Here is a 17,612-nt window from a genome sequence, read left to right on the forward strand (position 1 = left end):
TTCTTTGGCGATCAGCTTTCTTCACAGTCCAACTCTCACATCCATACATGACCACTGGAAAAACCATAGCCTTGACTAGATGGACCTTTGTTGGCAAAGTAATGTCTCTGCTTTTTAATATACTATCTAGGTTGGTCATAACCACAATTAACCTTTATTTATCCCTCTATTGATGTAGCTTCCTTAAAGATCACTCAAGAACTGCTGCTCAGTTGTGCCCAACTCTTTTGCAACCCCATGGACTGTAGCCCACCAGCCTCCTCTGTCCACGAATACTGGAGTGGGTTGCCATGCCGCTCTCCAGGGTATCTTCCTGACCCAGGGATGGAATCTGGGTCTCCTGCTTTGCAGGCACATTCTTTACTGTCTGAACAACCAAGGAAGCCCCAACTGATCTTTCAACAGGGTAGAAGAAAGAGACCATATGCCACAGAGGAAGACACATATAGACTCTGGGAGACCTGATATCCAACATGAAACTAAAATGTTTTCATTAATTTTTTATTATTACTTAAAAAAAAAAAAATCACAGCCTAGGGTTAGCCTATGCACTGGGGGAAGTCTAGGGAAGGTCACTGTTTTACTAGGGAGAAGAGATAGGAAAGAGTGGTAGTGACCTGGGGGAGCCCATTGGAAACCAGCAGCAGGGGCCCAGGGGTGGGAAGTGACTCACATGGGACAATGTGGGTGGGGTGGGGGGGTGAGTGGACAGTGAGGAGCTGGTGTTAAGCTTCTGCCATTATGCACTTAACAAATATTGAAGTATATGAACAGGAGAGTCCCAGAGAGTATTTGAAGAGGCAGAATCAGTAGAATAGACTTTTGGTTATTGGAGGATGAAGACATAATTTGGGTATAAAAGAAAATGTGACTTTATTTTGTTGTTAACAGTCAGTGAAGTCTGAGGCCATACTAGTTACATCATAATCTCTCAGTGAATTATCTTGGGGTTTTTACTTTATTTCCAAGTATGCCTTCATTGGCTAGCACTCAAGCAATACAGATGGACAATTGATCTAGTTTCTGATATTTAATTATGTTACTGGCCATTGGTTTAGGATTACTATTTTTAGCATGTTATCTTTACTTAAAAAAGAGAAATGAATGTTGAATCCCATAAAACTGAGTATTGCTTTCTACTTTGATCTGTTAATATGCTAAATTACTATTTGATTTTGAGTAATTATTTTTCAAAGGTACTTCTTTTAAAGATTTTTATATGCAGCTAGTGAAGGGGGGGGTTTGGCAGTATGCTATCACAGCAAGTATTGGGATTTCTTTTTCTTTATGCTCTGAATCAGTTTAGATAGCATAACAATGATCAGATTGAAGATCTAAATGAATTTTTGTCTATATAACCATCTGTGCTAAAAATTTTTTGAGGCATCAGCCATAAATAGTATTTTCATTATTATTTTCCAGATATTCCACTATTTTGATTTGACTTCTTTGGTCAAATAATTATTTCTAAATGAATTTTGAACTTCTGAGTAGTTGTTTTTGTTATTATTGTTTCTGTATTTCTTATTTTTAGTTTTATTACATGGTGGTTATAGAGCACATTTGCATATTGGTCCAAATTGTGTTGCACCTGACAGATAGCAATTGAAATATTTAACACACGATTTATCTGTTCTCTAATTTCATTATAGATGAACTCAATTTTTCTTTTTAATTTCCTTAGGTTTTGTTGTGTGTTGTGTGACACATTAAATACTTCCCAGAAATGTTTATTACTATGTTTCTTTTAAAAAAATAATTTTATTTATTTTTGGCTGTGCTGGGTCTTCGTTGCTGCATGGGCTTTTCTCTAGTTGTGGTGAGCAGAAGCTACTCCCTAACTGTGTGCAGGCTTCTCCTCTTGCGGAACTGTGGCTCACAGTGGCATGTGGGATCTTCCCAGATCACGGAATGAACCCAAGTCTCCTGAACTGGCAGGCTGATTCTTTACCACTGAGCCATGAGGGAAGCCCGTGGCTAAGTCTTGAAAGAAGAATCTACATGCTTTGCAATGATTTTGTAAACTATTAAAAAACTTGTAACTCTTCTCTTTCTGCTTAAATTTGCCAGTGAATTCTGTTCCCCAAAAGAAGTAAGTTATGGGGTTACATCTGACACAGACGTTAGATAAAGTCTCTCCATGCACACAACTGGCATAATGAAAACGGCAGGGAGGAGAGAGAATTTCCACACGGATCATATTTGGAAACTGTTAAGTCAACGCATATGTAATTTCAAAAAGTGCTCTGGTGGGTGCTCATCTTTAAAGGAAGGACTCAGGAAAACACAGCAAGATGAACCAAGACTCTAACAACCTCACATTCAAGGACTGAAGTAACAACAGGCCAGGGACATTATTTTATTCTATCTTTTGAGCACCTTTTCTATAGACTTTTGCTCAAACAAACGAAACAGATACTCAGGTTTGTTTTTCTATAAAATTCAATAATTATTTTTCCAAAATGGAAAGCGTATATATTATTTTTAAAATCTGTTTTATGCATTAGAAATAGCACAGACCTGAATATTTTTCAAGCTAGGTTAGGGCGGTTGGTATTGAACTTATAAATTTTCTTGCTTGCAAAGAACTTAAAAGCCATTCTTCTAAGTTTTGTTATTAGAAGGAAATATTAGTTTCACTATACAAACTAAAATCCCTTGGAAGGTTGCAAAAAGTATCAATGTGAATATCCCCAAACCCTGGAAAGAATCTGAACCAGTGAAATACTTTTGAACAAATAGATGCCACAAAACCAAGTTGTCCTTAGACAGGAAGCTGGGCATTTTCTTTCCTTGCTGAACTTACATTTTCCATGAATTATATTGTGCATTCAATCATAAACAATCCCAAATAATAGGATCATACACCATTTTAAATCCATAAGCATGAGACTCTGGAATGAGAAGTCAAATTGTTACAAAGCTGGGTAAACTCTCATCAGTGACACCTGACCTGCTCTTTTTTGCGACTCAGACCTTTCCTGTTACTGTTGTAGAAAAGGCACAAACTTCAAGTAAAGGACTATCACCACCTTTTCAATGGCAATCGTTAGCTACCTAAAGATATTAAAAAAAAAAAGTTTGGAACTGACTAAAGATGTAGTGATATAAAAGATCTTAAAATCCTTAAATGCTAGTTCTTTGTATGATCACAGTGCCATGAACTGACTCTGAGATTTAATTTCTCCCACCCATTCCAAGACGTGTAGCACCTAAATAGTAACTTTCACCAACAAATTTCTTCCAACTTCACAATGAAAAAATATTGTTTTTATATTTCTTTAATTTTGTATCAGTTTGAGAAAATGGATGTTCACTAAACTGATTGTGGTCATCATTACATGATAGAAGTCAAATCATTATGCTGTCTGTACACCTTAAACTTATACAGTGCTGTATGTTTTATCTCGATAAAACTAGAAATTAAAAAAAGCTGGTAGAAAAAAAACCAAATTCTTTCCACTTGTTTCCTGGGTCCTAAAAACCTGAACCTTATTTACTTGTCTGCATTTCATCCCATCATGCCTGGTACTCCTGATTTTCCAGAAATGTGGCAGGTTGCATTGGAAGTCCATGGAATGGGGTGAATTTATGATTATGATGTTGATTAGAATGCAGAACATGGCTATAGAATGGCTGCTATCCAAAAGTCTACATGCAATAAATGCTGGAGAGGGTGTGGAGAGAAGGGAACCCTCTTACACTGTTGGTGGGAATGCAAACTAGTACAGCCACTATGGAGAACAGTGTGGAGATTCCTCAGAAAACTGGAAATAGAACTGCCATATGATCCAGCGATCGCACTCCTGGGCATACACACCGAGGAAACCAGAATTGAAAGAGACACATGTACTCCAATGTTCATTGCAGCACTGTTTATAATAGCCAGGACATGGAAGCAACCTAGATGTCCATCTGCAGATGAATGGATAAGAAAGCTTTGGTACATATACACAATGGAATATTTCTCAGCCATCAAAAAGAATGCATTTGAATCAGTTTTAATGAGGTGGATGAAATTGGAGCCAATTATACAGAGTGAAGTAAGCCAGAAAGAAGAACATCAATACTGTATATTAATGCATATTTATGGAATTTAGAAAAATGGTAACCTGAACCCTGTATAAGAGACTGCAAAAGAGACATAGGCATTTAGAACAGTCTTTGGGACTCTGTGGGAGAGGGTGAAGGTGGAATGATTGGGGAGAATGGAATTGTAGCAGGTATTTTATCATAAGTGACCAGTCCAGGTTCGACGCATAAATTTTCCTCTGTTCATTTCTTTGCATTTGTGCTTTTTTAATAAAAATACTTTTAACTGTAAAAAAAAAAAATTAAAAAAAAAAAAAAGAACATGGCTATAGGTGCATTTTGCCCTTACATCAAAACATGTCAATTTAAGGTCATCTTTTAAAAATCGTAAAATATTTAGGTATACAAAAATTACAGACTGTATTACAATCAATATCTGTATTCCCATCACTCAGTTTAAGACATGAAACATTTCAACTATTCTCCTCTGAGGAAATTCTTCTCCAATACTTAGTGTTTGGTTTGCATTCATGTAGTGTTCTACTACACGTCCCCTTAAACAACACATTACCTTGCATGCCTTAAAACTTTAAATATTAAGTCTCTTTCCGAAACATTTTTGAGATTACGGTTTTACATATAGCTATTTTATTTTACTGCCATAGGTACTGCATTGTATGAATATTTCATAGAAATTCCTTCTCTTACTGATGGATAGTAAGATTGTTTCCAGTTTCTTACTACTTACAAATAATGGTAATATGATTTTCGCATTCATTACCTTGTTGAATAACTTGCTCTGAGTTATACACTTGGGAGAACCATTGGGATTATAGGGGTTTCAACATTACTAGTTATGCTAGTTGCTTTTTGAAGTGGCTGTACCGATTTATACTCCACCAGGAGACTGTGGCGGCCCCACACACCCTTTGGGATTATAAACTCTGTAAGCAGGGTTTTGGGGTTTCCCTGGTGGCTCAGTGGTAAAGAATCCACCTGCCAATGCAGGAGACACAGGTTCGGTCCCTGGGTTGGGAAAATCCCCTGGAGAAGGAAATGGCAACCTACTCCAGTATTCTTATTCTTGCCTGGAAAGTATTCTTATTCTTCCCATGGATAGAGGAGTCTGGCAGGCTGCAGTTCAGGGGCTTGCAGAGTTGGACACAACTTAACGGCTAAACTACAACAAGCAGGATTTTAGTTCTTTAATTCAAAGCATAGACCAAGTCAAGAGAAGCTCTTTGTGGTCTCCCTGGCTTGTGGGAGGATGTTAGTCCGTTCTTACACTCAACGTGTTGGTCTCTAAAGACCTGAACATTATGTATGAGGCTCAGTCACAACTTCAAATGTCATATGGGCTAAAGGGTCTGTTGCTGCTGCTGCTGCTAAGTCACTTCAGTCCAGTCCAACTCTGTGCGACCCCATAGATGGCAGCCCACCAGGCTCCCCTGTCCCTGGGATTCTCCAGGCAAGAACACTGGAGTGGGCTGCCATTTCCTAGTGGCCATAAATACCTAAACTCCTTGTAGCGGTTGCCTTCCTCCCGCCCCCAGCACCCAGCTCCCAGTCTGAGAGCCTCAGTGTTGGTTCAAGCTTCCTGTTCTTGTTTGTAGCTTATTGGCAACAGGATTTCTTTAATTTTCCTGGTTAGGCCTTTGGGAATAAGTTTTTCTCTCATTTTCTTGTACCCTAGCACTTAAAGAAGTTACGGTCCCTTAATAACTAAAGGTATAGTGGAAAGCACAAAAGTAACTTCGAGGTTCTATTTATTTCAATGTGTAAGCCTTATTTTCTAATCAGCAGAGTCCAGCAGATCTTTCTAAGCGATGGAAATGTTCTACAATCTAGTCTGTCCAATATGGCAGACACATGTTACATGTGGCCTTTGAACACTTGAAATTTGGCTAACAGGTGTGATCAACCTAATTTTAAAAATTGCTTTCTTTCTCTTTAAAAAATGTTACTTATTTATTTGGCTGTGCCGGGTCTTAGTTGTGGCATGGAGGATCTAATTCCTTCACCAGGGATGGAACCTGGGTCCCCTGCCTTGGGAGTGCAGAGCCTTAGCCATTGGACCACCAGGGAAGTCCTCTAAATTTTTATTATTAATTAATTTTAATTAAAATCTCAACTTAAGTAGCCATATTCCACTATTTATTTGATAGCACATTTCTAAATAGTAGTAATATTCTTCATCCCTTGGGTGATTCTATGTACTGGTAAATCAATGTAGACTGAGAAAAACAACTCTTACAAAATCTACTTTTGAGAGTCAAAGGATGAAATAGTTGAGGCACAACTTCAGAATATCCACAACCACAAAACTGTATAGTTCTGTTATTTTCATAATCAGGTATCTCTCACCTGAATGGTCTTTATGGGAATTTTCAAAGATCTACAGTGACTAGAATCCTGGGTGCTCATTGGAAGGACTGATGCTAAAGCTGAAACTCTAATACTTTGGCCACCTCATGAGACGAGTTGATTCACTGGAAAAGACTCTGATGCTGGGAGGGATTGGGGGCGGGAGGAGACGGTGACGACAGAGAATGAGATGGCTGGATGGCATCATCGACTCTGTGGACATGAGTTTGAGTGAACTCCGGGAGTTGGTGATGGACAGGGAGGCCTGGCGTGCTGCGATTCATGGGGTCGCAAAGAATCGGACACGACCGAGCGACTGAACTGAACAGTGACTATGTTTAAGTGCACATTCTTTCCCATCACCGGCTTCTGAACTGGAAGTCGAGCAATCAATTTCCAACAGCTTTTTCAAGGATATTTATGGAGCATTAGTGGCAAGAAATTTCAAGGACAAATAATTTGGAGCATAAACACAGATATTTAGAATGCAATGTAAGACAATATGATTAACAGTACAAGCTGGTTCTTCTTTGAACTGAAAAAGTTTATTGGTAACCTAGAAATGTATACAAGTTAAAACATGAACAACTCATATGGTTTATTTATAGCATTTTCATGAAAAAAACAAAAACCAAGTACTTCTCTAGACCTGGACTGAGCTTGTATTTCCAATTTTTTAATCTTTCAAAGGGCATTATAGTGTTAGCAATAACTCTCAATTCTTTGTTTCATTGCCACGAGTACAGGTTAAGAAGGCTAATGCCAAAAGTGTATGCATGAATTATAATGAGAATAAATATGTAATTAGAAACAAGGTCACATAAGCCTTTCTGGAGCATTTAGCCATTTCATGGGCTGGCCTTCAAAATTAAAGATTTGTGAATATTTTAAACCGTGCTTTCAACTACATGCATTTTCTATGTTCATGTATAAAACTGATGCTCACAGTTTTGTTTTTTGGAAAAGCACTGAAATGGATTCTGAAAAAAGGAAAGCACCGTGGGAGGAATAAACCAGGTCAATAATGAAAATACAAAAGTTTGATTTTTAAAACTCAGCACACATTTCTAGATAAAACTAATTTTAACTCTTATCCAAAGATTTTCATGGATATTTTCATTTCAACAATATGACTTAAAATGTCTGTAAGAATGGAAGCCCCTCAATCTGGTCAACATATTTCAGACATTTTGCTTATTAAAGGCTATTCTGACACTATTTTGAAACAATCTTTCTCTATGAAGGATTTTTAGCATAACGAATGTGCATACTCTCTCAGAGTGTATGCAGCCCACTCTTCTCTTGATAATCTTCATAGAAACGTTTCAATGATTCAGGAAGTCTGGGTGTCACGGCGCTCAAGGCTTGAGTAAAGTGTCTTTTCATAATGCAGTTGGCTGTAATGTCTTCTTCCAGAGCCAGCAGGGCTGCCTCTCTACAGACAGCTATGATCTAACACAAAACAAACAAATGAAAAGAAAAATAGGATAAAAAGGAATAATTAAAAAAAAGGAGAAAACAATCATACTGATTTTTAGAAATGTTCACATTTCAGATATTCATCTATGGTTAACTTCTACAACTATAAACTTATCCACATTGATCTCTGAGAGCCATTCCACTTGAGTTTTCAAAAGGATAAGAAGTAATCACTTTAATTTTAAAACAATATATTAAGTACTGAGATCCAGGAGGCAAAAAGATGTTATGTTGTGGCATTGGTGCTTAGAAACTTACAATGGTAAAAGTACAGGCACAGACCTCTTCCCAGGTGACCCAGAAGTAAAGAATCTGCCTGCAATGCGGGAGACGTGGGTTCGATTCCTGGTTTGGGAAGATGCCCTGGAGAAGGAAATGGTAACCCACTCCAGTATTCTCGCCTGGAAAATTCCATGGTCAGAGGAGCCTGGTGGGCTACAGTCCACGGGGTCGCAAAGAGTCGGGCAGGACTGAACACATACACTTCAACGTCAACACAGACCTCTAACAAAGGAAGACAAAGGGTGAGTGTGCGTGTGGTGGGGAAGCAGGGCCGAGGAAGGAGCCTGATGGAGAGTGAGGTCCCGCGCATCAGCGCACCTTGTCATAGCACAGAGCGTCCACATTCCTTTCCACCTTTGATCTATTACCGACATGTAAAAGCATTTCTTTATGTGCATCTCCTTAATGAGTTCTTAAATCTTAGGAATATCAGATAGAGTTGTCTCCGTTTACTTTGGAGAGCTGCATTAAAACAGAGAGGTGAATTCTGTTTACTCAGCGAGGAAAGCTGGGAGAATTGAAAAGAAGCTGGGGTTGTGGGGGGCGTGGAGGGGATGCCGGGGGAGGGAGGAGAGAGTGGGCGGTAGGAAAACGGAAGGGAGGAAGGTTCCAGTCTTGAATCCTGAAATGTGTTTTAAGCTCTCTGGACTTTAGACAGCGGAAGCGGGCTGATGCCAGTGTCATTCTAAAGACACATTACTGTGGTGAAAAGAGCTTGGTGGATGAAAAGAGATATTGTGATTTTCAGGGCAACAGGGAAAACAGTGATTGATATTGACTGCACCCTTATATCGGTAAATGAAAGGGCCAGCTGAAACACATTTGTCCAGCCATTCAGCATATTTTCTCTGTTTGTTCACTTACTGAAAAGAGCTCCTCTGCTTATGCTGGGCTAATGGCTGCCAAAGCAGTTTAGTAGCTTTTTAGGGGATTTAGCAGCATGTTTAGGGAGCTTTCAAAAAACATGCATAGATTTAGATGGCTTTGTCAAATTACCACAATGTAACTGTTAGTTCTGGGCTTCATTAATGAGCACTGAAGTTGACTATAGTGGTTATGCATGTTAATGCTTTTCCCAAAAGAATGGCTACCGACTTGTTGAAGGAAGAAACAAAACTTCGAGGGATTAGTGAAACAACCTCATCACACATTCTGGTGCAAAAAGGGCTATATTGAAAATGGGATGTGATATTTAATAAGCACAGTGAAAGCACATAAAATGCCCACATGGTAAACTGGTTCCACTGTGTTCCAAAGGGACCTTCGGGACCTCTACGAGGAGGTGGCAGACCTAGTGGGGAGAGCTTGGCGTCCTCCTAGCCCCGCCATCTGAGCAGCACTTCTCTCTTGTGTGCAGGAATCTGAAGCAATGGCTGCGAGGCTGAAAAGTTGGAAGCCAAATCACTGGGAGAGGCAGAGGAAGGGATTAACGGCTCGCTGGTGCAATTCCAGCTCCCTCTCTCAGAACAGAAAATGCTTCCATTGTGTGGCTCCCTCCTCAGGCTAAGTGGAGTAGAGAGGTTACCACCCCATGGCCGACACCTTGTCTTATACACTTTACTTGATACCTCAGAGACCCGGCATGAATGGCTACAAACATCTATTGAGTACCTACTGTGTGTGCTAGACAATTACTAATGACTTTATGAATTAACCGCTATGTGACCAGTGCTCCGAGGTTTTGCACATGCAGTGATCTCACAGTAGAGGTAGGTGCAAAAAGTTTGAAGCCAGCAAATGGTGTGGTGGTGGGTGGTGGGGTAGGAAGGTTGGGGTGGGGAAAGAAGGGGAGGTACAAGGCTGCTGCTGCTGTTTCTGCTAAGTCCCTTCAGTCGTATCCGACTCTGTGCGGCCCCAGAGACGGCAGCCCATCCCTGGGATTCTCCAGGCAAGAACACTGGAGTGGGTTGCCATTTCCTTCTCCGCAAGGCTGCCTGGAACCTCTCACAATTCCTGGAATTTGGCTCATGTGGCCAGATAGCAGGTGGCTAACAGTATTGGCATATTTGAGAAAATGAACCCACAGTCTAGTAAGGTTTCTTCTCTCAAGACATAGTAATCGAATAGGGAGGAGAAATGATTATACTCCTCTAATAACTGGAATCTCGGGTAGCCTAACACGGTAAAGTAGGGAAATACAGGGAGTGGGAAGTGAGTCATTGAGGCCTTAAAGGCTGTCCTTGGGATTGGCTCCCTTGAGCAATTCCTCTTGCCCTTCCTTCATATCTGCATCTATAGATTTTCCTCTAAGCTATAGATTGCTTTTTGCCTTCAGCTTCCACGGCAGTGACAGACACTGGCGGTGGTCAGAGCATTGACTGCCATTTGAAAGCTGGATGCTTAGTGACTTGGGGCCTCCGGTATGTGCTAACATTTCATAGTAATTAGCCTACTATATTTAGTACTGGCCTGACCCTTGATTAACAATTTCTATAGAGTTGTGAGATACAGAAAACTTGAACAGAGTTTTGACTAAAGCACTAAGCAATGTTTGGTTTCGACAGAGATGACCTTTAGAATCTCTGGGAGACGATGACAAGGGAAACAGAGCAGCTGAATACTGGTGCTCAAGCACCTCATAGGAAGCTGTCCTCCGTTGTGTAGAAGGAGCCCAGCTATTCACAATTCAAAGGTGACTGAAGGCTTGCCTGAATTCTATACTTGCTTCAATAAACCTTATCCTGTTGCTTTTTATTTACAAGGGATGTCCTGAAGAACCAGCCAATTAGGCAATCCTTTCTGCCACTTCTATTTTCCAATCGTATTTGCTTAGCAATATACAACAAGTAACTGAGAGGAAACAGCTCTACTCATAATTAACCAGTCACTCACCAATGAACACACACTGTATAGCTACTATGCAACAAGTAGGTGAGGCCAGGAGGAGGATCCAGAGACACAGAAAACGTGGTATTAAGAGGTACCACTAGCAAGCAAAAGGAAAGTGCTTTGGTGTGGAAAGAAGGAAGAAATTACTGGTTCATAAACTGGAGTGGGAAGGACAGAATTTAGATATGGACATAGGACAAGAAAGGACATGCTGAGCAGAAGAAATAAAGCGAGCAAGGTGGTGAGAAAGAGACCAGGAATTACATGGATCTAGCTTCAGTATCCCGGAGAAGGCAATGGCAAGCCACTCCAGTACTCTTGCCTAGAAAATCCCATGGACGGAGGAGCCTGGTAGGCTGCAGTCCATGGGGTCACTAAGAGTCAGGCACGACTGAGTGACTTCACTTTTCACTTTCACACATTGGAGAAGGAAATGGCAACCCACTCCAGTGTTCTTGCCTGGAGAATCCCAGGGATAGGTGAGCCTAGTGGGCTGCCATCTATGGGGTCGCACAGAATCAGACATGACTGAAGCGACTTAGCAGCAGCAGCAGCAGCTTCAGTATCCAAAAATGGAGGGGAAAAGAGTAATTCTATCATTAAAATGTCACTAAAAATAATGATAGTTTTCAGAAGTCCTGTGGGCCATAATGACAGTGAAGGGTAGTCAATGACAGTCATCTCTAAATCCAATTCAAAAACCTCTGATGCACTGGCAGCTGACAGAGCATAACTCCTAAAAGTGCCTTTGTTTTTACTTTTTCCTCATAAAAGGGCTTTTTAGTAGACATCCCAGAAGGAAAAGCAGTAATCAGATTATTGGTTCTTCTCTCCTAATTCCAATAAAAAGGCAGGCCTGAAAATGCAAGTATTCTTAGGAGGTGTATTTCATGATGACTGGTTTCTATTTACTCTGGGTCACTTACTTAGGCATGCGTTTCTAGCTTCCATGTTTCCCAAGAGAGGTGAAGCTTGGCCCATGCCAGCATTCCCCTTGAGATATTAGTGTCTTTTCAGAGGAATAAGTATTTCATGATCAAATAAGTGTAATAGTGTATATACTGCTTCCCACAATGCACAGTAGAATCTTAAAGATTTATTAACTTTAGAGAAGCCTAGCCATGATGGTCTCCTTAATTTCCTTTAACCTGATGTTTCCACCAGAACTCTCTATCTGTCCTCTGCTTTTGGCAAAATGCCTACAAATGGCTACCTGTAGGGTTACTGCTGATCTTCTGCCTGAACTCTGGGAAGTGCTAACCCATACAAACAATCCAGTCTGGGCACAATATGACTCTTGCCTATCTTACATCCGTTTTTTCCCTTTGCTCTCCGCTATTCCAGAAGCAGGGCAAAGGCTAACAGTTTTGCCAAGAGAACGCACTGGTCATACCAAACACCCTTTTCCAACAACACAAGAGACGAAACTACACATGGACATCACCAGACGGCCAATAATGAAATCAGATTGATTACACTCCTTGTACGGGCTTCCCTCATAGCTGGTAAAGAATCTGCCTGCAATGCAGGAAACTCTGGTTCGATTCCTGGGTTGGGAAGATTCCCTGGAGAAGAGAAAGGCTACCCACTCCAGTATTCTGGCCTGGAGAATTCCATGGACTATACAGTCCATGGGGCTGCAAAGAGTCAGACACAACTGAGCGACTTTCACTTTCACACTCTTTGTAGCCGAAGATGGAGATGCTCTATACAGTCAGCAAAAACAAGACAGGGAGCTGACTGTGGCTCAGATCATGAACTCCTTATTGCAAAATTCAGACTTAAATTGAAGAAAGTAGGGAAAACCACTAGGCCACTCAAGTATGACCTAAATCAAATCCCTTATGATTTTACAGTTGAAGTGACAAATAGATTCAAGAGATTAGATCTGATAGACAGAGTGCCTGAAGAATTATGGACAGAGGTTCGTAACACTGTACAGAAGGTGGTGATCAAAACTGTCCCCAAGAAAAAGAAATGCAAAAAGGCAAATTGGTTGTCTGAGGAGGTCTTACAAAGAGAGAAAAGAAGAGAAGCGAAAGGAAAAAGAAAAAAGGAAAGATATACCCATCTGATTGCAGAGTTCCAAAGAATAGCATGGAGAGATAAGAAAGCCTTCCTCAGCAATCAATGCAAAGAAACAGAGGAAAACCATAGGATGGGAAAAACTAGAGATCTAAAGAAAATTAGAGATACCAAGGGAACATTTCATGCAAAGATGGGCCCAATAAAGGACAGAAACGGTATGGACCTAAGAGAAGCAGAAGATATTAAGAAGAAGTAGCAAGAATACACACAAGAACTATATAAAAAAGATCTTCATGACCTAGATAACCACGATGACATCATCACTCACCTAGAACCAGACATCCTGGAATGCGAAGTCAAGTGAGCCTTAGGAAGCATCACTATGAACAAAACTAGTGGAGGTGATGGAATTCCAGTTGAGCTATTTCAAATCCTAAAAAATGATGCTGTGAAAGTGCTGCACTCAATGTACCAGCAAATTTGGAAAACTCAGCAGTGGCCATAGGCAAAGTCAGTTTTCATTCTAATCTCAAAGAAGGGCAATGCCAAAGAATGTCAAACTACCACACAATTGCACTCATCTAACATGCTAGTAAAGTAATGCTCAAAATTCTCCAAGCTAGGTTTCAAGAGTCCATGAACTGAGAAATTCCAGATGTACAAGCTGGATTTAGAAAAGGCAGAGGATCCAACTGCCAACATCTGTTGGATCATATAAAAAGCTAGCGAATTCCAGAAAAACATCCACTTCTGCTTCACCGATTATACTAAAGTCTTTGACTGTGTGGATCACAACAAACTGTGGAAAATTCTGAGAGATGGGAATACCAGAACACCTTACCTGCCTCCTGAGAAATCTGTATGCAGGTCAAGAAGCAACAGTTAAAACCGGACCTGGAACAATGGACTAGTTCCAAACTGGGAAAGGAGTACATCAAGGCTGTATATTGTCACCCTGCTTATTTAACTTTAATGCAGAGTACATCATGAGAAATGCTGGGCTGGATGAAGCATAAGCTAGAATCAAGATTGCTGGGAGAAATATCAATGACCTCAAATATGTAGATAACACCACCCTTATGGCAAAAAGCTAAGAGGAACTAAAGAGGCTCCTGATGAAGGTGAAAGAGGAGAGTTTAAAAGCTGACTTAAAACTCAAGATTCAAAAAGTGAAGTTTATGGCATATGGTCCTATCACTTCATGGCAAATAGGGAAACGATGGAAACAGTGACAGACTTTCTTTTCCTGGGCTCCAAAATCACTGCAGATGTTGACTGCAGCCATAAAATTAAAAGAAAAGCTATGACCAACCTAGACAGCATATTAAAAAGGAGAGACATTACTTTGCCGACAAAGGTCCATCTAGTCAAAACTATGGTTTTTCCAGTAGTCATGTATGGATGTGAGAGCTGGACCATAAAGAAGGCTGAGCGCTGAAGAATCGATGCTTTCGAACTGTGGTGTTGGAGAAGACTCCTGAGAGTCCCTTGGACTGCAAGAATATGAAACCAGTCAATCCTAAAGGAAATAAATCCCAAATATTCATTGGAGGGATTGATGCTGAAGCCCCAGTACTTTGGCCACCTGATTCGAAGAGTCAGCTCATTGGAAAAGACCCTGATGCTGGGAAAGACTGAAGGCAGGAGGAGAATAGGATGACAGAGGATGAGATGGTTGAATAGCATCACCGACTCAATGGACACGAATTCGAGCAAGCTCCGGGAAATGGTAAAGGATGGGAAGCCTGTTGTGCTGCAGTCCATGGGGTCGCAGAGAGTCAGACATGACTGAGCAACTGAACAACACTAACAAATTCCAGAACAGAGAGAAAAGGGAAAGAACTGAGCAAGAGAGACGGGAGGAGGGCCAGTCTTTTTAATGGAGTCAAAAGGCAGCAGCCACAGTACACAGTTGTGCCTTGGACCTATACCTAACACATTTGTATTTGTTGAACTGAATTGAGCAGTTCCTTAACTAACAAGTTTTTCAAAAGTGTATGTTATACATGTATTTCTAATATCTGGCCAATATTCTGTAATATTTTTACTTAAGTCTATTATGACCTAGACTTTGTCAGTTATATTTAAGTTTTTGGAATGATAAACTCAATAGGAAAAATTAGTTAACATTGATGTATGTTCATTTTAAGCAAATATTTTGGTCTGGGGCATCACTTTGAATCTAATTCTCTCCTTAGAAGTGATATAGATCAGAAATTTTAGTGAGAATACAAGTATGTCTGTTATTTTGTGGGACACTTTCTTAGGTATCAAAATATGTTATACAGGGAAAGTAAATTTTTCCCTGTGCTATCAAAGGGGAAAAACTTGCACTTTAATTGAGAAAGATTCCCAAAAATTTACCAACAATGCAGTAATATATATTGGTTTAGATAACTGAAATGGAAGATTTAACAAATTGTGCCAATGTTTATTGCCTCACTTGGTGAAAGTAACCTGGCATCAATTCATTACTGAGGATTTTCTTTTCTGTATTGAGCTTGGAGAGGTGAGGTCTTTTCAGATAAATTTGCTATTAAGAATACACCTCTCTATTCAGGAATGAATCCTATAGAAGCTGAGAAGAAGGGCCTTCGATTTAAACGAGGACCTTTCTTATTACTGTCTCTGAAGCTTTAAGGAAACCGAATCAATATGTGTACATGTATGTATATCTCTACAGTGTTCACAGGGACCACACAGCTCATCATTCTGCTGGTTTCACTTTCAAAATCAGAGTCTGGACTGTTTCAGGGATGGGGGAATTCAGATGAATTCTTCCCATGAGGCCACAGAAGAATCTCACTGAGAAGTGTGGACCAATACTTGAATTTGAGTCACAGACTGTCTGGAATGTAGAACTAACCTGTTTAGAAATAACACTCTTAGCACTTAGACGCTTTAACATCTTTGGCAAAGAGGATTTTGGAAGCTTTCCCCTAATCCCTTCACCATCTTGTCATCGTTCCCCATAGGCTGCAGACTGTATCATTTAAATGAATTATTAGCCAATTACCAATAAAGTTGTTTTTGCCATTATGTTGTAAAAGCAAAATGTTTTGGCCAACTCCGTAAAGCTGAGAGTGTATGTTCTGTGTTTCTTTTCAGTTTTGACTAAAAAATTAATACCCAAACTTTAAAAATATATATGTGCTTTGCTGAAATCTCAAAACAGTTAGTGTCTACTTGAGTAAATGCGTAAACAACCAAAAAAGCCTCAGATCTCACTGTCAGAGTGATTAAGATAGGTTGTGTTTCAGTGTCCATGACGCTCATTTATTTGGTGTCAACATGTTACAAATCCTCTTTCCATTTGTTCAGCAGTCATAATAGATCTATCAGATATCCAAAAAATAGCAAAATAAATAAGAAATCTCTGTATGAACGATTTAGGCATTGCAAAGAGTCGGACACAACTGAGCAACTGAACTGAACTGAGATGAACTCCTAAAAGGTAGGAAAGGAAAAGATTTTTATGAAAATGTTTGCAAATCCTCAAAACAAACTCAATGAAGAAAATAGTAATTGTATTCAACTGCAGGAGAAAAAAAAAACCTCAGCAATATCAGCAAAGGTATATATGAGTATGAATTTTCCTGCTACGCTTGCCCTCTGAAAAAGCAGTGCCTTTAGAACAACAATACAGCAATAACTGGATTACGTGAGACAACTCCTCTTGGGAGGGGTGTGGGGAAGCAACTTCCCAGGATGAGAGGGCTCTTGACCATTGAACCTTGGGAAATCTAATTACCTCACTTTTAAATGCAAAAGGGCAAAAGAGGCAATTGTGCAGAATTCTGAATGCCACAAAGAATAAGAACAATGTCTTACTTCACTGAGGGGAAAAAAAAAAATGAAACCTCTTACACATAGCCTATGGTTCTTTCCCCCAGTTCACGAGACAAGAAGAGTTTAAACAGGTGGCTCAGCTTTGTAAAACAGAAAGAGGCATATTGCGAAAACTAAAACCAACATGGTTTCTAAACAGGTGGCAGCATTTTTTAACTGATGTTGTTAAGACTGACTGTCAAGGCAAAAACTATTTACCAAAAACCAATCAACAGGAAGGAAAGCTTAAAAATGCTGGGCACTTATTTCGGGTACTTGTTGGTTCTGGGCTGTAGCCCTCCCTGGTTTTCTTCAGTGTTGCAGCAGCATGACCTGCCTTCCTGGGGCACTGAAAAACAGGAGCCCAGCAGCAACTTCAAGCACAGTTACCTCCATCCCAGATAAAGCTGGGGTAGTGTGTGCACTTCTCCTCTGCGGACTGTAAAAGAACGAAGACAATGACAACAGGAACACTGGTGGCAGGTGAGGTCAGGAAGAAGGGACACTGCTGCATGCATGCCTGGGAGTTGGCCTGGAGCTACTCACCTCCAACAGGGATGCTGAAATCCTAAGGGAACTGTCTCCACTAAGCTCCCAACTACCTCTCAGAGATTATCTGTATCCTCCAAAAGTGGAGGAGTAACACATTTCTGAAAGTGGCCTAAACAACCAACTCAAGTTCTGTTTGCTTCCCATCACCCCATCCTGTTGGCCCAGAGTGTGTACTCAGGTCTGTGGAGAAACTTTGTCAGCGATTTTAAATGTGGGGG

General features: G+C 40.3%; 1 protein-coding gene across 1 annotated transcript in view; it reads right to left on the reverse strand.

The window, feature by feature from the left end:
* Nucleotides 1-4,174: 4,174 nt before the first annotated feature.
* AFG2A (AAA ATPase AFG2A) overlaps nt 4,175-17,612 on the reverse strand; it is a 348,050-nt gene continuing 334,612 nt past the window's right edge. Inside the window, exon 16 of the mRNA XM_055404743.2 lies at nt 4,175-7,848. Coding sequence (XP_055260718.2) covers nt 7,672-7,848 — 177 coding nt within the window. The 3' untranslated portion in view covers nt 4,175-7,671. The remainder of the gene's footprint in view (nt 7,849-17,612) is intronic.

The sequence above is a fragment of the Moschus berezovskii genome, chromosome 19, assembly GCF_049115385.1.
Source record: "Moschus berezovskii isolate FMDL1 chromosome 19, NW_MosBer_1.0, whole genome shotgun sequence".
Classification (NCBI taxonomy): Eukaryota; Metazoa; Chordata; class Mammalia; order Artiodactyla; family Moschidae; genus Moschus; species Moschus berezovskii.